Source organism: Bactrocera tryoni, chromosome 2 (genome assembly GCF_016617805.1).
Source record: "Bactrocera tryoni isolate S06 chromosome 2, CSIRO_BtryS06_freeze2, whole genome shotgun sequence".
Taxonomy (NCBI): Eukaryota; Metazoa; Arthropoda; class Insecta; order Diptera; family Tephritidae; genus Bactrocera; species Bactrocera tryoni.
The window spans coordinates 85,298,562-85,319,582 of record NC_052500.1 but is presented as its reverse complement, the minus strand read 5'-3'; the positions used below and the strand labels follow the sequence as shown (position 1 = coordinate 85,319,582).

Genomic DNA, 21,021 nt, shown 5'->3' with positions numbered 1-21,021 from the left:
GAATATTTTTTCATTTTATTGGTGATTTTTTCACTACTCATTATGAGTTACAGATTATTTCTAGTTTGGAAATCGTTTGCTTTTCTTTCTAATAGTGGCTAAAATTGTAGTTTCATATATATTGTATACTGAAAGTTCTTGCCGATTCAAATATTTTTTCTAAGAGTGGCTAAAATTTTTTGCTTGTTACTGAATATAGGGTTATTACCTGTTTTAATATCCCACAATAATATAAGTGTACTCGTATATAAAACAAATAAATAGGGTTTCTTCTTAATAATTGTGTATTACTATATGTATTTGAATTTAAATTGTTGTTCTTTTTATAGGTTTTTACGAATGATGTTTGTTGGTTTTGTTTTTTTTTTTTTTGTTTTTTGTTTAAATACCATCACTAACTTATGTTTGTAACTTGTATTTCTATATATCTCGTTTAAGTATAATTAGTCATTCTAAGTAGAATACATTAAACTAAGTGCTAAATGAAACAAAGATTTTTTTCTTTTTGATTCGCAGTCTAGATGTTGTTGACCGCTAGAAACTCTTTAGAGTTTATTTTGGTAAATTTGGGCAACTTTCAATATCAATCAATTTCTTAATTATAATTAATCTTAAGCTCAAGCAGCTACTATTATGCATTTAATATATATGCAAAATGCATAATATAGCAATTTAACATGCAAGTCGCTTGGAGTTTACATGTAATCATAAATCTATACTTTTGGTAACATTATTAAAATGTAATATTTTGAAAAGGTATTTAAATTCTATTATTTTAATAGTTATGCATTGTAATTGATAATTTTTGCTAATTCTTTTGTTAATAATATCGTTTATTATAATTTGAGAGCCAACATTAACTTACGTTACTAAATATCTAAATATTAGAGATCTCAGTAGTTTAACCTCATTGAATTTGACTTTGCCATCTACTCCGTTTTATAATGTTTAACATTTCCGTTTATCCATAATTAATATTTGTTTTACTCGTGGTTATCTCTGTGATATTTCGTGGTTATAGTGCTTTCAAAAGAACGTTTCCTTTTTCCTCGAGCATACCTGCTGAAATGTAACAGTTCATATAACATCCTGCTTTCATAACACGATTAAGCTTACAGATTCCAAAGAGTATATTTTCTATTTTAATATTTGTAACCTCTATGAACTGGTTTATATTTCTCAGTAGAATTAACATTAAATTTTCGAGGATGATGCTCTGACAAATACTATACTATATCGGCTTAAAACGAACTTCAGTGATTATTTTTTAAAGAGTTTATGAGCAAAAAATCGTGCCAATAAAAAGTAAGACTACATTAGTTTTTGATTACAGGTAGAAGAGATTTTTTTTCTATATCAATATAATTATGAAGTACTACACGCTTCAAAAACTGTGTTAATATTTTTTGGGGAAGCTGAATAAATTACAATTTCTAATACAATTGTTTTTGCGGTATATGTATGTATTGTTATTTCTTATACTGAATAATTTCAAGTATATATGTATATGTTACGCAGAAATGTGGAGATGTAAATTCAATCATCCTAGCTTACCAGCTCACCTACACGCTCAAAATCATCACCACAGATTTCACACATTCATGCTGTGGCTGTTCGTGAGTTTTCTGACTCCTCATTAATACACGTTTCCTACCCTATCTCAGTGATATATCGTATCGCGCATAACAATTGTCGCACAACTGCACAAATGACAACATTACTACGGTTAATTTCTAAGGCTTCATAAGAGCTTTCGGCAAACTTATTACTGCTTTGATTGTTTGTGAAAACAGAAATTCATTTAATATGATCTGAAAACAATATGGGTATATAGAAATGACATACATATGTATACGAAATTTTCTAAATTAAAAATACCATATATTAGCTATTTTCTTTGTTCTTCGAATTGTTTGTCGAATTAAATGCATATTTATTTGCATAGATTAATTGTCAAAGCTTTTTTGTTATCATATCTATAATCGATTAACATCAAAAGATGAAAAAGTTTCCATCTATGCGATACTACTTTCAACGTATTTGCTAATTGTGTGTTCGAATTTTGTAAAATGAGCCATTGTAGAAGTAATTTAATAACTCTCCATTACATCCATCCCATTTAAAATCTTGGCTGTTAGTTTGTGGTGATATTTTGGCAGTTTTTTCGCAAAATCTTTCGCTCGTTCTCACTGCCTCTTCGTTTTCACAGTCTGTACATCTGTAGTTCAATATTTTGACTGCAATCAAATATTTTTCGCTTCCTAGCCATATTTTCGATATTTTATAAATATTTTTCTCAGCTGCTTAGCCTTCAATTTACTTTATCTCCTTTATTTAAATGAGCATTGACCTTCTTAACATATAAAGATATATTTTTTGGTTCTGAGCTATTCTTAAGTAAGTTTTCGTACAAATTTCCCAAAATTCCGGAAACTTATGTTTGTTCAAAATAATTGTATTATTCAAGAATATAGATTTTGTTTATGTAGATAGTATTATGCATATACATGTGTGACAATTATATACTTATTTTGTGACTTAACCAATTTAAATATATATTTTCTCTACGTTGTCTGAAATACTTTTGTAATAACTTTAATACATTTTAAACTGATGTAACTTAAAACTTATTGGTTATTTCATTCGGTTTCATGAATTATCTAATCACAGAAACTAACGGTTTCAGAAAATCAAATCACACCTTTTTAATATGGATAAAGACATTTTTCTTTTACACCTTACACTTTTCCGTTGTGTCTTTTAATATTTACTTATTAAACGATTGTTGTTTTGATTTTTCATGCTATTAAATGTTATCTTAACACTATTTTTCAGCTGCAATTAACGCTCAATTATCAGATAGTCATTTTAATGAATGTCGGAGTAACTCCGGTTCTGATTTATTTTTAAACTATTACTATTTTTTCGTCACACATTATTATTAAAATTGTATTTTTTCGGAATGATTACATTTGTTAACACACATATATTATTTTTATTATTATATTCAAGATCAAATATTTAAAGTTGTTATATGCTTCCACTACTTTTTATGTAACATGTCTTAATATTTTAGTAAACCTACTTTTACTTATTATTTCGTATTTTTGTTGCTTGTTGACTTAAAATTATGACGACTCTTCCTTCGTGTTGTTGTTAAGGATGTGTATTTTTAAGTTTTACGTTTGTTGTACTCATCACTAATTTGACATCTGTTTGTCAACTACTTTTTATGTGTAAATGTCGGGTTTGTTTTTAATTGCAGTTGTATTTGTTTGTTTTCTTTTTATCTTCATCGCCAGCCAAGTTCAGTTATTTTACTGAACTCCAGCTTATTTTCAACACACTTTCTTCCACTTCCTTTCACACTTTGGCTTAAAGTTCTCGAATAAATTTTATTTTAATAATAAATAAGTTCATGATAACCTCGTAAAAAACGAAAATATCTACTATTTTGTTGGTACTGTTGTTAATTCAATGTTTAACACAAGTATGTATGATGTAAGAAAATTGAAATAGTATAATTTGTAAAGTTACTTTATGTTAGGTGTTGTATCGATACATTGGCTATGGTTCTTTTAACTTTAAGTACTCATAAAATTTTTATTTGGTGTTATTCCATTGAGTAACTTTAATATTTTATTTACGAAAGCAAACTAATAAGTTTTGTGAGACATTTACAATTGATAACTCTTAAAATTACTAAATATTTTTAGTGCGCACATATACCAGAAGGACAACTTCTTTATATTCTGTATATATAATATGTATGTATGTGTATATAGTTTTGTATATATTTACTTACGTTTTGGCCACCTTTTCATTATAATTTATAATTAAGTTTCATTTTATTTACTCATTTTCGATGAATTATACGATTGCGAGACATTTTCGAATAATTTGATGTTGAATTAAGTACATGACTGAAGCTATCGAATTGCATACGAATATTGTTGTAATTTATGTTAAGCTATAATTAAATATAAATTATGTTGTTAATTTGCTTTCGCCTATTTATTATTAATGCCTTATTTGGCCTTTTCAATAAAATGTTAAAAGTACATACATACTGTTTGAACTATGTTGAAATTGTTTTCTACTTTCCTCATTTAATTCATTAATAATATCGGAAACTAATAAAACAGTGAGAAGAAATGTTATACATATGTAGCAATCCAATTAAATTGCGTCACAAGTAATTTATAACATATACTGAAACTATGAGCCATATACATATATACTACATATTGAAACTAGTTCACTGTTTTTAATTTTTTTTGGTAAGATTTTATAAAATGTATTTATTACCTTTCGTTTTGACCATACTAGTATGCAAAGAAAGTTTCCTGATTAAGCAAGCAAAAATGCTTACGGATAAAAATTTCGCTTTGATGTTTTCAGTAAAGTAATAATTTAAAACGAAATACATTTGAAATAACACAACTGACTTTTTGTTTTTAAGTAAAGTTTTAATAGCTAGTAAGATAGCTTCACAATGTTCCAATAGCATTTCATGAATTCATTATGGAATCTATGATTTCAATATTAATTTTTGTTTACTGATAGGCACATAGCGCATGTTGAATAAATCATAGTGAATAATCTTCCTTGGCTTAGCAAAGTCAAATATACGAGTATTTATATGTATGTATGTCGAAGTTTTATTTTTATAAAAAGTTCTGAATATCAAAAATCGTAGCATTGGCTTCATACATCTTTCTACGAATATACTATATTTTCCCAGTAATAAGTTTAATTAATGTAGGTAATAGAAAATTTCAATTTAAAATGTGTATAGTGAACACGTATTATTTGCTTTTGGTTACGGTGAATGTGATTTGATCGCGTGAAAGTAGAATGCAAAAAGTAATATCACTTTTTCGCTTAATTTCATTTGTAAGGCTGCATTGTTGAAAATGAATTAAAGTTTTTAATTACATCATTTCCGCGTATAACTTTGTGTTTATTATGCTTTACTCAAAAATAGGGTGGGATAAGGGTTGTATCTTTTGTATTTTTTCAACACCAGATTTTTAATACTAATGTTAGACTTTTACAATTAAGTATTTGTAATATATCCTCAAGAACTACTTATAATAATACACATATTAGGATTTCTAAAATAATAATTTCGATTATTTTGAATTTTTGGTGGTTTGTTTTTATATGGTTTCATATTTTATTTACTTAGGAGAATTAAGAATTGCTCTTATATTGGGAAAATTTGAGGTTTACGATAATTTTAAATAAAAAATAGCACGTGAAGATAATATAAAATAACAAAATTTTTAAGACTAAGTAGCTTAAAAACTTAAAAACATGAAACTAAAGATATTTATTGAACGTCAATGGCTACGATGATTTGTCAGATTTCATTTGAGTATTAGTTTTGGATTGGTTATTTTGTAACTAGTACATCTCATGTACATATATTAGATTCAGCGAAAAAATAATCTATGTATGTTTTCGTATTTTTAAATATATTGTATGCACATATTTAAACTAAATACATAATGTTTTCTTAGCCTCCAAATTCAACTAACGAGCTTAACGAATAGCTAAAATTAGTTAGAATCAGTTGCGTTAGCAAATCCAGCAAAGAGAAATCGCTACCAACTACGTTGACGAAAGATGTTTATCCATAGCTAATTTTCCAGAAAATCGTTAAATTGTTAACCTAAAAACCTACATACGAAAATTAATTTCAGTACTTATAAAAATAATTTTGTTGCTTACTGTAATCTTCGAGAAAGTGTTTCATAGTAGAATTCCCAAAATTTACCGTGGAACCACATGAAGAAAGCGACAATGTGTATAAGAGTTGGACGTTGTACAATTTCTCGTAGGGTACGACGTTTTAACTGGTGAATTAATTTTTGGGTTTTGGAATGCGAATACTCATGCAGATGTTGATTGTAATTCAAGTTATAATTTTGATAGTAATAATTGTTGTTATTATTGTAATAATTATTACCATAGCTACTACATACTGTAACTGTTTCCTCATTTAGAAAGAATTCATCGACTTCATTTTGTTCCTTTTCGCTGTAGTCTTCTGTTATTCTTTCTCTTTCAACCCCATCTACACCGTCCTTTAATTTTAACTGACTTTCCTGCTGTTGAATATTTTCTGGATGTAAGGAATTATTATAATCAGTTATTTCTTTAAAACAGTTTATTTTATTAAGACTATCTGAATGTTGCAGGTTTGCTTTGTTGCTATTGTAGTCATTAATTGCATTTTGTGGTTGTATTCTTAATGGTTGATTTATTTTATTTTCATTCCTTGTTTTATAACTTTTATTATTGACAAAATTTTTCTGACTAGTGGTATTATTGTGGTGATTGTAGTAATAAATGGGATACTTGTGAATGTTGGTATCATACTGTTGCGGTTTACGATAATATTACATAAGAACGCATTTTCCTTTTTCAGCCCAAGGATTGTTCTTCTTATCCGGGGCATTAATTAGAGGATCATTTTTCTCATTTTCCTCGATGAAAGATCGCATTCTGGAAATATGAGAAAACGAACAAGTAATTTATATAGTACAATACTTAGAAGTATGCAAAAAATAAATATATGTAAGTATATGTTGCTATCATAATACAATATGCTTCAGAGATTAGTTTAACAAAATACATCCTTCAAAATATTTGTATTTCCTTAAGGATGCCCCGAAGTTAGTAAGACCCAGAAGAAAGCATCGGAGATCTTAAAAAAAAGGGGTTAAATGAGTACAAGTCGCCCCCTCTAAACACACACAACATTCTCCATCTCAACACACTACTCCACAAGGCATAACATCTTATGTGACACTACAAAACAAATAATTCAGATCGAATCACTATAGACATATGTATATCTTTTTTCCTTACTAAGTAATCTTAATTCGACTTGTAGATTTTTTACATCAAACAACATGGCCAGAAATCGGAAGCCGGTTACGATTTCATATTTAGTTATACCTACAATTCACCATGCAGCCCAAGTGGACGTTTTTCTTGTTAACAATTACATGTGTATGTTAAATCAATATTTAAGCATATATTCCAATTATAAATATCATACTTTAAGGATTTAGTATTCGTTCTGCTTTCCAGTATTGATTTGTTTTTGTTAATATCTTTTACTTGTAATATTTTATGACAATCCAATTTTGGAGGTTTTGACTGTTCTTCTGTCAGAAGTTAATCTGGGTGCTGAAAGGTATTTGAAGAAAACTAAAGCTTTTCGATTGATTTATACTCCCTCTCGATCGGCTTAAAGCACCATATTAGTTAAATAATAGCAAAAAATACCAGCAAAAAAGCACTGCAACGTGATTAATAGCCATTAAAGATATGCTGAACAGCCACATTCTTTAGTTATTTTTTCATCTCATGTTACCACAATTATGATTTTTGTGTTCCTCACTCTCCTGTCAACTAAATTCCACTTGAATGTAAATATTTGCCATTGGTCACGTTTTGCCAATATTTGCTTTGAACAAAATCAATGGCCTGATGATGTGTTACCACTTATCCATTTATGTAACTATGTAGTTAGTGCGTATTTCACTCTATATATAGCACCTATAAGCAGATCGGCATTAGAATTAAAATTCAAATTAACTGCAGTAATACGAGGTACTGAAGGCATCTGGTAGTTAACCGCAAAAATATTTACTCAATGCTCTAGCGCCACATAGCTAAGCTGACAGAGAAAAGTAGATATATGAAATGTACATTCGATATTCCCAAAACTCTCAAATCTTCTTAGTGTCTGTCTTCAAATGCAAAGATGTTCTATTATCACTAACTATTTTACCAACCTTATCTGTCCATGTCTTATCACCCATAGGCAAATAGGCAGCCATGGCTTATATTGACCCACTTTGAATTAAACTATGCCGCTTTAATATTACTTGAAAGTACTAAATTGTAATGAACACGATTTTATTTTTATTATTTATATAAGAAAACTCTGAACGAAATATTGTATCAGAAAATGTTAATAAATTTATGACTTTATCAAGAATAAGCAAGATAATTATGATGCACTTATTTTATTTGTAATATTACCTTATTTTAATATATTCATCTCAATTCATTTAACTTTGAGTTCTTAAAGTATAAATTGACACACTAACACTAAATCATCTATTATTATCAACACTGCTCGTATTCGTTTCATAGATATACTATATGTATATAAAATCTCTAAGTGTAAACTATGTGGTGATAGCGGCCGTAAGGTGATGCTTTTGTTAATACATAGAATAAAAACATCAAACGAGGTCAAACTCATTGACCTCATCATTGAGTATAAAGAGTAAAGGTATCTTAAGTTTGACAAAAAATAATGTATGTACTATGTATATGAAATACATAACAAATGAGAGGTGGTTACAAAATACTGTGCCCTAAAATGATGCAAATTTTACTCTTTTGGTTATTTAATGGTTTATGAAACTGCAAAATCACGCTCATTGTATGCTTTCTCTTCAAGCTCTACTTTGTGACGTTTTATAAATACAAATTGTAATCAAAAATAATAAGATTTAAGTGTAGTAATTTACATTTACATACTTATGTAAGAAGTTCGAAAACCAAATAGAAAACAGTATATGAAATTCTTATAGTATATTAATGTGCTGGACCTTTAAGTGTAAATCGACATTGTAAAAAAATTATACTCTATACTTTTTAAGGCTTTGGTGCTAATTTAAGACCTATGAGTCTTGGTCCAAAAGCATGTCGAACGAGTGTTTTAGCTCGTTGGCCGGTATGGCCGTCAGTATGCCGATGCAAGCCTTTTGAATGGACTCTACGTCTGCATAATGCTTTCCTTTCAAAATGCAAATGTATTTTTCCGAAAAGGAAGAAGTCGCATGGTGCCATATCAGGTGAATACGGGGAGTGGTTAATGGTTAAAATGTGATTTTTGGTCAAATAATCGTCTTTCGAATGTTGGATTCTAGCAGTTTTTGGTCGTCAGTTAATTTGTGCGGAACAAACCGTGCACACACCTTTCGTAAGCCCAAATGTTCGGTCAAAATGCGATACATCGATGTTTTGGAGATGTTCAATTCCATTTCCATCAGTTTCAATGATGATTTCGGCTGAGTTTTGATGAATTCACGCACAGTTTCGATGAAATTTCCGGTGATCACGGATTTTGATTGGCCCACATGTTGATCGTCATTTATTTCCTCACGATCACTTTGAAAACGTTGAAACCACTCGTGCACTCTGCTACGGGATAGGCAATCATCGCCATAAACTTATTTCAACAATTGAAACGTTTCGGTAAAAGTTTTACCAGTGTTAAAACAAAATTTAATGTTGGCTCTTTCTTCGAAGCTCATTTTCGTACCGATAACACAAACATACTGACACTTAAAACGCAAAAACTTCACTTCCAATCTATGAAATGTCTCACTGGACAATCGATAAAGATAGCAGACTCTAACGCACCAGTCGTCAGTATAGATGGCGCCTCCAGGGGGCGCTAGAGTCAAAAAGTACTGTTTACTTTGGAATGCACCTTGTATATGCGAATTGGTTCCCACTGGTACGGTAGCTTTTTGATATACAAACTATATTAGAGAGAGCTTATCCCAAACTTAACGAAAACATTTTTGTAACCACGCCCACCTCCCACACAACTGTTATTTTACTACTAAAAGTGCGATAATTCTCTAACGAAAAATGTCATAAGTATTAAATTTAACCATAAATGTAACACATTAGGTTCGCATATGAATTGATATATAATTGTACAATAAGTGGTTTAGCTCTAACTTTTGGGAGACATATTTTATTTCATCAAGTGCTCTACCATTTCGAACCACATTTTGCACATGCCTATTGGGAAACTATATGAAATAGACAATTTCTCCCAGTATGGAAAATGGGTAAAGTTGATTTCGCCTCATCTCCAAACATCTAATATAATGATTTTCGAACTCTCGGTTGACCGTCAATGAAATATTTTACAATAAATAAATCATAAGCTTGGATATATTATTATTTAAAGAGGTATGATTGCTAAGAAACAATTTTTACTATTAAATAAATATTGCAGTAAATTATATTTCAATCAATACTAACTGTTTGCTATGTGGGCCTTTATGTAAAGGTGATATGCTTATTTTTCTATATTTGATATTAATCAAAGTTTATGAACTTTAATACACAATTTTAAATATTTAATATAGTATAACCAAAAAATATAACAAATTAAGAAATGAACGAAAAGTTATGTTGCATTAGCCTTGGCATTTATTACAACAAAGTATACAATTCATAGCGAGTATTGACTACAATTGATGTTACTTAAAGTAAATTTTTTTAGATAAAATTTAATCAGGTTATAGTACATATAATAATATATAATATACATATGTATATAAATATGTTAATTAATTTAACTAATTAAACTCAAAAATATTAATTCGTATTCTAAAGCCTTTTGAAACTTAGTGGCAAGTATAGCATAGAAGGCACACAAAGCGCTGAAACATATTAGAACTCTCGTTATGTAAAATTTAATCAATATTCTGATTTTTAATTTATTCGTATATGCATTTTAAATCTATGAGATGGTATGAGGTAGTTAAACAAATTTAGTCAAATTAATACAATTGGTATGGATTATGTTTAGCTTATGTGTTTGTTATTCTTTGTATCTTTATCACACACATTTTGTAAAGAACTTTTGCCAACTTTTATATATTTTGTGATGAATATAGATAGTCCAATTGTAGTCGATATTTTGTCTGCTAAAATATGAATTGCGAATGTATACTCATTATATACAAATTTTGAATATTCGAGCGATTCACAAGTTAATACATAAACCATAGCTGGTATGAATCGAGGGTATTGTACACACACCTTACTTTTTTGTTGTACAGCTTTAAGGTATTCAAGCATATTTTTAGGCGTGTGAACAAAATACACTACACAATTTCACATACAAATTTCCATATATCAAATTTGTATTTGACATAATTTAGCATATTTTTATTTATTGCGCATATAATAAAACTATTTTCCAAATTCTAAGAAATAAATTGTCTCAAAATTTAAATACGATACTCACTCTGCAATACTTTTAGATAATGGCCATCGTTCCATCGAAGCCTGGTACTTCATGTTCTCAATTTGCTTCTTTAATGCGTCCCGATCCATGTTTTGTAGAGCACTGGGATCCATGACGGCTGAAATTCATCCACATACCACCCCTGGAAATTTTTAGAGAAAAAAAGATGAGAGTACATACTATGAATTGAGTGCAAACGATTATATTGAGAGTAAAATAATAAGTGTAGTTATTGTTGGAATTGTGTTACAAATACAAATATTTTCCCAATCACGAATGTATGTACAAAATTTCAATTTCCCAGGCGCGCGCAATACAACACTCTCTGGACTTTTACCGCTCACTCTAATCATGCTATTCTACTTTTCCCTGGGCCAGTTTTTAATGTGTAATTCTAACCGTATAACGCACGCAACCACTTACCTTATGCATCATATTTTATAGGGTATATTGTTTTATTATCCGACTATGCATTATTATTGTACATTGTATATTTGGAATGCATATATAAAGAAAAAACGACTAATGTCACTCAATACTTAGTAAATCGGGTTGTTCAAGAATACACAATATCCTTTGAAATATCCTACATTGTTACATATTTTTGGAACCACACCCACTGTTACTGTTAAGTTTCTTGTAAACCATAAAGCTTATAACATAAATCGTGGCGCTTTACAGCTTACGAACTCTCTTGCTGTTTTAAATTTGTTGGAAACTCGTTCGGAATTTCTCTCATAATCAGAACTCTCCAATTTTTCTTTTAATTTTATTTAGTTTCTTAATTTGTAAGAATGGAGCTCTTTTCTGGATAACTCTTAGAATAACATGGACATAAACCGGCAAGGAGTCTAAATCTACTCATGCAAACAACGTGTGCCAACGTCCACAGATATGCTTTCTATAGGTTAACCCGGGAAAATTTTTGTTGCCTTGCAAGAAATCTTCAATAACACTTCGACGAGATGTCTTACATTTAAATACTATACATACATACATATACAAATTGTACAACATCCTGCAAACTATGGAGTTGGAGCCATAACAAAAAAAATTATATTTAAGCTATGAAACATTTTAGATTTGGTAAAAATTTGCCCACTTGAGCAATTCAGTATATCATCATAGAAAGAATCGGTTCAACAAATTATCCCTGTTTATACACTTGCTTCAGTCCTTTACGTATGTACATATATATTTGAATGAACAAATGCCTGGATATACCAGTAACTAAGCCAGAACATGCGCAATGATATGAAAAATGCAGCATGGAATTGAGAGTGAGTGCAATAGTAAAGTACGGTGATTAAAATCACAATATTTTTATACAAATCAAATTTGAGACTTCGAATTCTAATCGCAAGTAATTGGCGGAAATATATAGATAATCATTAAACATAAATAAGATCTACCCATTCGATAAGCAAATAAATAAAAGTAATGCACATAAAAAAAATAATTTCTTGTATTCAACATCTACGACCTCAGATGACACTAACTAAAGCTCTCAATGTTACATATTTCAATTAGAGTATCGTTCGCACTCAATATACTTTTAGGTATAACATTATCTTTAACAATGTTAAATTAATTTTCAGTAATATTTTAGAGCAAACATTTCAAATAACGGTCAAATTATTACTTTCCGAATATCTTATTCCGTAAAATAAAACTAGTTAATGACTCAATTCACCAATTTCAAGCAAGGGAGATTGCTTGAAATTGGTGATGTTTAATGATGTAAACAGCTGAAGTGTATGCTTTGTGTTTTACTCGCGAAATACCGTTAGAGATATTTCGTGAATAGTGCTTGACGTTCATGTTCTGACTTGATAATTTTTTTGGGTTAAAAATTTTTCTTAGGGGCACTCCTATTATTTTGAACACAGCTGTATGTTAGTCGACATTTCCTTTGCGTTTTCTTGTATATCTCGCATAGCTCATCGTTCTATCGAATGAGATATTCGCCGTGGCCAACGCGCAAAGGACCATAAATCTTTCGCAGAACTTTTCTCTCGAAAACTTGCAACGTCGACTCATCAGTTGATGTCATCGTCCAAGACTCTGCACCATATAGCAGGACGGGAATTATGAGCGACTTATAGAGTTTGGTTTTTGTTCGTCGAGACCTGCACCTGTTGCCAAGAGTTATCCTGCGTTGGATTTCCAGGCTGACATTGTTGGTGGTGTTAATACTGGTTCCTAAATAGACGAAATTATCTACAACTTCGAAGTTATGACTGTCAATAGTGACGTGAGAGCCAAGTCGCGAGTGCGACGACTGTTTGTTTGATGTTAGGAGATATTTCGTCTTGCCTCGTTCACTACCAGATCCATTTGCTTTGCTTCCTTGTCCAGTCTGGAGAAAGCAGAACTAACGGCGCGGGTGTTGAGCCCGATGATATCAATATCATCGGCATACGCCAGGAGTTGTACACTCTTATAGAGGATGGGACCCTCTCTATTTAGTTCTGCAGCTCGAACTATTTTCTCCAGGAGCAGGTTGAAGAAGTCACACGATAGGGAGTCGCCTTGTCTGAAACCTCGTTTGGTATCGAACGGCTCGGAGAGGTCCTCCCCGATCCTGACGGAGCTTTTCGTGTTGTTCAACGTCAGTTTACACAGCCGTATTAGTTTTGCGGGGATACCAAATTCAGACATCGCGGCATAAAGGCAGCTCCTTTTCGTGCTGTCGAAAGCAGCTTTGAAATCGACGAAGAGGTGGTGTGTGTCGATTCTCCTTTCACGGGTCTTTTCAAGATTTGGCGCATGGTGAATATCTGGTCGGTTGTTGATTTTCCAGGTCTGAAGCCACACTGATAAGGTCCAATCAGTTTGTTGACGGTGGGCTTTAATCTTTCACACAATACGCTCGATGGAACCTTATATGCGATGTTGAAGAGGCTAATCCCACGGTAGTTGGCGCAGATTGTGGGGTCTCCTTTTTTATGGATTGGGCATAGCACACTTAAATTCCAATCGTCCGACCATATTTTACAAAGAAGCTGATGCATGCTCCCTATTAGTTCTTCGCCGCCGTGTTTGAATAGCTCGGCCGGTAGTCCGTCGGCCCCTGCCGCTTTGTTGTTCTTGAGGCGGGCAATTGCTATTCGAACTTCTTCATGGTCGGGTAATGGAACGTCTGCTCCATCGTCATCGATTGGGGAATCGGGTTCTCCTTCTCCTGGTGTTGTGCGTTCACTGCCATTCAGCAGGCTGGAGAAGTGTTTCCTCCATAATTTAACTATGCTCTGGGCATCAGTGACTAGATCACCTTTGGGGGTTCTACAAGAGTATGCTCCGGTCATGAAACCTTCTGTAAGCCGCCGCATTTTTTCGTAGAATTTTCGAGCATTACCCCTGTCGGCCAGCTTATCAAGCTCTTCGTACTCACGCATTTCGGCCTCTTTCTCTTCTGTCTGCAAATGCGTCTCGCTTCCCTCTTCAACTCTCGGTATCTATCCCATCCCGCACGTGTAGTGGTCGATCGTAACGTTGCGAGGTAGGCAGCCTGTTTTCTCTCCGCTGCAACACGGCACTCCTCGTCGTACCAGCTGTTCTTTTGTACTTTCCGAAAACCAATGGTTTCGCTTGCAGCTGTACGTAAGGAGTTTGAAATGCCGTCCCACAGTTCCCTTATACCGAGTTGTTGACGAGTGCTCTCATAGAGCAGGAGTGCAAGCCGAGTAGAAAATCGTTCGGCTGTCTGTTGTGATTGCAGCTTCTCGACGTCGAATCTTCCTTGTGTTTGTTGGCGTGCGTTTTTTGCTGCACAGAGGCGGGTGCGAATCTTAGCTGCAATAAGATAGTGCTCCGAGTCGTAGCGAGTGTAGTGTTTTTTTGCGTGGCGGGTCCCAAACCCAGCGTACAACCCTATGTAGGGAATGTTTCGCCTTCTCATATTAGCTCGCCTTCGAACGGATGTTCTTAGGCTACCCAGAGGATACTTGGTCAAAGACCGGAAGTAGTGAGCTGCTTGAGCCATGTGTAAAAGAATCATTTCTGGCCACTTCCAAGTGAATAGCGATCAGAGAACTTTCCTCACTTGCTTGAATTTCTACACATGACTCCATCCTCCAATTTATTTTTCCTTCTGGATATTACAACTATTGTGGCAAACTTAATATACTCTGTTCAGGGTATTAAAAGTAATGTTAATGTCTGAACTGTAGTATCTAGCGCACTATACTTACTTTAATCAATATCTCAAATATTTTATCCGTATAAATGTTTTTAGACGTAATCCATTTCAGAACCTTTATCGCATAGTTTGTAAGTAGAATTAAAAATAAATATTTGTTCCTACGGAATACGCACTACGTAATCATTTATACATTTATATAATTTTCGAGCATCATGTATGGGATAATTAATAGAAATAGAGAGTAGTACAACAGTGAGGGCCTTTTTCGCTTAAATTCTGAATTTCATTTTAACTTTTAATACACTAAAGAAATTTTGTGCAATACAAATTTTGCAGAAATGTTAAATGAAATGTATATGTTTAATGATGAATATAAAAACTCATTGTGTATGAAAGTAGAGAGTCAAACGTAAGCTTTCAAGCAATTTATGCAAAAGACAGCACAGAAATGTAGGAATCGCAACCTAAAACATCTTAATTGGATTAGTTGTCTCTGTTTTGGTTTTTTAATGGCATATCGACAATTTGAGTATGTATACATGTAAATTCTGCCTATGTGTACATACCATTACCTTAAATCAAACTAAAGTTTTTTTATATAATTACGCATAGAATATACTAGTTTAAAACTAGAATTTCTTAAATAAAAATAAACCACTCAGGAAAACACCATATCCTTTCATAAAATATGTATATATTTACACTTTTGATCTCGATAATTGATAATTGTTGCATGACTCGCCTTTCGTAAAACCATCTACTATACGTAATATCGTTTGCAAAATTTGTAATATACTTACATACTCAATATGTTCGGAAAAATTTCGAAATATGGTTTTTGCATTGAAAATCTAAAATCTCTCATTTTAATGTATTTGGTTATATTTTGATCTTATTAAAACGATAATTTAATTATTCGAACATATTAGCAATGTTACTATTAAAAGTATTCGTATTTGGTTTATTAATTTTTTCTGTGAATAGTTATAACAAATATTAGAAGATGGAGATTATAAGATACTAAAATAATACCGTTTAGAAGTCAATATTTGATAGGAAGTAAATATTCAAGATATGTTTGATCTATCGATTCGCCAAAATATTCTCAATTTCAGAAACATTTCTGGCAATTTCTGGCATTACTACATTCTTATTTTTTACATTATGTATAAATATGTCACTCCTTAGAAGGAGAGATCATTGTTAAAACATTTAATTTTCACAGTTCCATGGTACTCTTTCAATTTGTCAAATTTTATTTATGAACAGATTTTTATGACAGATAGTTACAATTAATAAATTTCAGAGTGGACTGTACAAAATTGTAATTTTGATACATTTAGCGCAATGAGCTTTTTTCCAAGCGTCTAGTGCGAGAGTTAGCGGCATGCGGCATCAAAAATGCTTGGCAGCGGTGGAGCACACTCAGAGCCCGCCCGGAAGTTAAAGTAGAAAAATTTATTGCGGACGGAGTTTTTAACGGTCCATTCACATATTTATACAGTCTTGACTGGAAAGATTAATGGAATTTTTTTGAAAATTCCTTGGATGCGTTTACAGTCTCGTTTGCATTAACATGAAAATCACTATATTCGCAACAAAAAAATATATTATATTTAAGAACTTTAGAAAGATGTCGTTATAAAAGTATACGTAAATCAATTTTTATATAATAACCCTATCTCGTTTAATTTAAGAGAACAAACCCAATATTGCTTTGAAAAATGTTAAGATACTATTACGAATAAAGAAATTAATCCTCCAGATATATTTTTTAAAGATTAGATCCGCATTAGATATTTGAAATAACTTACCACCTATTAAAATGATTAACAGCTCACGTACTTCCGAAAATTCGCACCAAAACAGTTTACTGCTTAAATACAAAAATTACAAAATTTAAAAACTATTGCTTCGAATATGTATTTTTGAAATTTAAAGTTCACGATGCAGTATTCTAGCAGCAATTGTATGTCAAGCGGAGAGCTTTCCTTAACTGTACTGAGTCGCATACGTTCTTTGTACACTCTATATGCGTTAATTTAATAAAAGCACATTACCGAAATATGTATGTAATTCAATACTTATACAAAATTATAATCAAATTAGTAGCATGAACGTATCGCTGGAGGCACACAATTAACAGTTATCAAACGACCGCCGACTGACTGCTACACGAGTCTAGATGGTCTACAAAACTACGACGGCGCAAAAGAGCGCGAAAAATCGAAAGCAATAAAATTAAAAATTGCTTTAGCAATTTTTAATGGTGTTGCCTTTAAGGTTGTTCGCCCATATATTCACCCATCACTGCAGCATGTATATGCTACTGTTACACCATTACTGCGAAGATCGATTGCGGCAGACATATAAAATGTAATATATATGTCTGTAGTAGTCAGCTTATACACCAGCCGGGTACCTGCTGGTTCCGTAGAAGTTGAAATTTGTGGAATAGAAAGAACATAGACAACACGGCACGAGTTTGAATATACATATGTAGACCATGAAACTACATGGCAACCAACAAATAGAATATTGCCAATGCAAGACAGAGCTTTAAAGCGCCTAGCAGTGAACCTTAAATGAAGGCATTTTGTTACATGTGTATATGAATGTGAAATAACGAACTACATTTGCTTTCGAAAAGAATGTATGCGCTTTTAAAGTACTTTTAAAAATGGGACTGAAACGTCGCTCAACAAATATTAAAAGTATGAACTGAATGTGCTAACTTTTCTGACAGTAACAACGGTCTCTCATAGGTTGTTGATGTAATTATATAATACTAACACAGCATTCAGCAAAGTTGTTTTTAACATCTTAAACTAATATTAACATACATACATATATATATATATATGTCTGTCTGTCCGTTCGTGAAACAGAATTATGTATGAACTTCATACAACGGTTAATAACTATCAAAATAAGTCAGAAATTAAGTGCGCAACTTTTCTTGAATAAGTGTTAAAATTAGAAAAAATGGTTCAGGACTTCTGCTAATTTCCATTATTCTGGTTGACTTTATTAAATGTACAGGCACCCTTACATTATAACGAATGTATAATTACTAAACAATTTAATTTTTTAATATAGTTTTGCACATACCTCCAAACATTTCACACGCATTTAATAGTTACCATTTGGGTATATCGTCACCTGAGATGCAAGCTAAAACCATTTTTCATAAGTTTAATAGAATAAAAAAATGTATATATAAAACACATATTGAAATAAAACTTTAATTTCAGCTATAACTTGAAGCTTAAAGTTGTGTACATGTAGGTAGTACGATGTAGTGTTTCGTAATATATCAAAAACTGGATTTCGAATTTTTATGTTACTTTGCTTTTCATTTTAGGTTCGAACTTCGCACTATCATTTTCGTTATGAAGGTATCGTAGTTAGAATCTTTATTTAGCTTTGTATACCTACTATGTATATATTGCGTACAAGATGAATTATCAAAATATTTTTTATAAACAATAAAATATTAATTATACTAATCCAAAGCACGTTGCAGCACCGCGAATACGCGATAGGTCATCGTCATTACCTAGGGTAAGATAAAAAAAAATTAATTACATATTTTAAATGATTCGATAATTTTCAACTTCTCACAATTTGAAAGGTCGCCAGCGATATAGGTTGAAATCCTTTTGCGGTCAGCCGGGCTGGTTTCTGCGCACGCGCAATTATGTTAAATAATAAGGTTTTGTATGTTTGCGAGCCATTATACCAACGGTTTTTGTATGCACATAGTGCTAAGTTTTCACTCTAAAAGTATAAAAATAATTACGACACGTATATAAGTTCATAACCCTGTTAAATACGTTAGGGGTGCAATAAAACTGCTTGCTGCCTATGGAATTTTTGGTAAAACATGTAAAAATTTGTAGATGTTTTACCATTTCACTAATTAAATGTTTTAATAATTTAACAATTGGAGGCAGAAGCACCATTACACCCGATAACGGAATAATTGCGATTAAAGGAACTTACAATGGTAATCAGCTTCTGTCCATATTGACATACCATAAAGAATTGGGCAACAGTAACGAAAAAGAAGCTGAGAAAATTTAAGAATCCGAAACCAAAGCCCTCCAACTTCAGTTGCACAACAATTATGCAAAATACGGCACAATTTGATATTAATTTAAATAATAGAGTTGTTCCAAAAACTTCATTTAGTTCGCTACAAAGGCTGTAAATTAAAAATTTTAGTTTAAATATTAATACATGTTATATAAAAATATATTACCATAAGTTAGTAGTACTCATTCACAAACCGAGAATTTATGTTCATATGGTATAATGCATATTTGTTTACAGGCATCATATTTTATGTGAGTGATTACAAAATAAAATATGTATGAAATATAGCTTACTCCAACATTAACTGATGCTTTCTTATCCATTCCATCAAAAATTCACAATCTGCCTTTGAGTTATCCATGCTAGGCTCATAAGCTTCCAGTGAGGATCCCAAATATTCCAGCTGCATACAAAATTGTCCCGCAAAAGTGCACACATATAAATCCGTTCCCAAATTTGTTGTTGTACAAAAATGCCCGTTTAAGTATTCCGAAATATAGATGAGAATGTAATAATGCGGCGTACAATAGTTAAAGTTATATGACATTGGTGTTGGATGCAAATATGAAAATGCTGCTGCAGCATAACCGTAACGAAATAAATCTATTATGTACATGAAAATTGACTGGAGCATTGGCCCAATAAGTATCGAATTAGTTACCGTTAGATAAGAAACAATCATTATACGGGCACGTTTGAAGCTGTATTTATCCACTTGATATAATTTTTGTTCAATAGACGTCATTGGGTACTCATTAGACAGAGATTGGTAAATTACACGAAGACGTTTTGCATTCAGAAGAAATACAAAAAATTTCACATTTGAATCAATAGCATAAGATATATATACACCTAAACGAAAGCTATTCAAAATGTCACCACTTAAAATCAGTTCACGCAATTGGAATAGCATATAGATGCGCGTGCATATACCACTTATTGTCGTAAATATAAGAAATGCTTTCATTAAAGCCTGTCGCCAATTTGCTCGTGGCAATTGTTGAAAATCATAACCCACTATGCGATATAAAGCATTAGGAAACCAAAAAAATTGAACAAAATCCATTTTATTCGTCAGTTTAGTAGACTATATTTGTTTTGTTTTCACAGCAGCTAGTATCAAATCGTTAAACACATATGTTGACTAAGGGGTCCTTTATATATATTTTTTTAGAGTATAATGCACATTAATTATGTGGCAAGCTTGTGGTTATTGCATTTGTGGTTTTTGTATATCTTTAAAGAAAAAGAGCATTTTAAATGAATTAGTGTTTGGAAAAATTCTGATTGATCAGGACAACGTAGTATTTATAAATATTTAATATGAGTACATACATACATACATACATAGTATATCAACAGCGATTCGCAGAAACATTTGCACCGAAGCAATAATACCCTTCACAAATAAAAAGAAAACTATATTACAAGAACTTTGATCGGTCAGTTTGTATGTCATCTACTTATATGATAACAAATTTAATTAATTTTTTTGAGTAAATGTAGCTGTCATACATTCGTAAACTTTTCATTTGACGAGATGTATTCACGAAATTTTGCGTGGGCTACGCAAAGATAAATTAATTAAAATTAATATTTTATAATATTGAAGTATATGTTATCATGAGAAATTAAAGAATTTTTAACAAAAGTACTTAAATGAATTAATTATTTATTTTTCTATTTATAA

At 31.6% G+C, this 21,021-nt stretch overlaps 2 protein-coding genes across 3 annotated transcripts; both read right to left on the bottom strand.

Annotated features, from left to right (window-relative positions):
• Positions 1–320: 320 nt before the first annotated feature.
• LOC120769757 (guanine nucleotide-binding protein subunit gamma-e) lies at positions 321–17,233 on the bottom strand. The gene is made up of 4 exons (XM_040096919.1): positions 17,048–17,233; positions 11,090–11,231; positions 5,737–6,513; positions 321–5,685 (listed from the first exon to the last, which is right to left on the bottom strand). The coding sequence occupies exons 2-3, from the start codon at positions 11,200–11,202 to the stop codon at positions 6,408–6,410; spliced, it is 219 nt and encodes a 72-aa protein (XP_039952853.1). The 5' UTR covers positions 11,203–11,231; positions 17,048–17,233; the 3' UTR covers positions 321–5,685; positions 5,737–6,407.
• Positions 17,234–17,816: 583 nt separating this feature from the next.
• LOC120768132 (odorant receptor 49a-like) lies at positions 17,817–20,795 on the bottom strand. 2 transcript variants are annotated; one of them, XM_040094689.1, is made up of 5 exons: positions 19,993–20,795; positions 19,625–19,734; positions 19,239–19,440; positions 18,858–19,013; positions 17,817–18,792 (listed from the first exon to the last, which is right to left on the bottom strand). In XM_040094689.1, the coding sequence occupies exons 1-5, from the start codon at positions 20,395–20,397 to the stop codon at positions 18,739–18,741; spliced, it is 927 nt and encodes a 308-aa protein (XP_039950623.1). In that variant the 5' UTR covers positions 20,398–20,795; the 3' UTR covers positions 17,817–18,738. The 2 variants fall into 2 exon arrangements, with proteins under 2 accessions (XP_039950623.1, XP_039950622.1); XM_040094688.1 differs by having other exon boundaries at positions 19,625–20,795.
• Between the last annotated feature and the right edge of the window lie 226 nt (positions 20,796–21,021).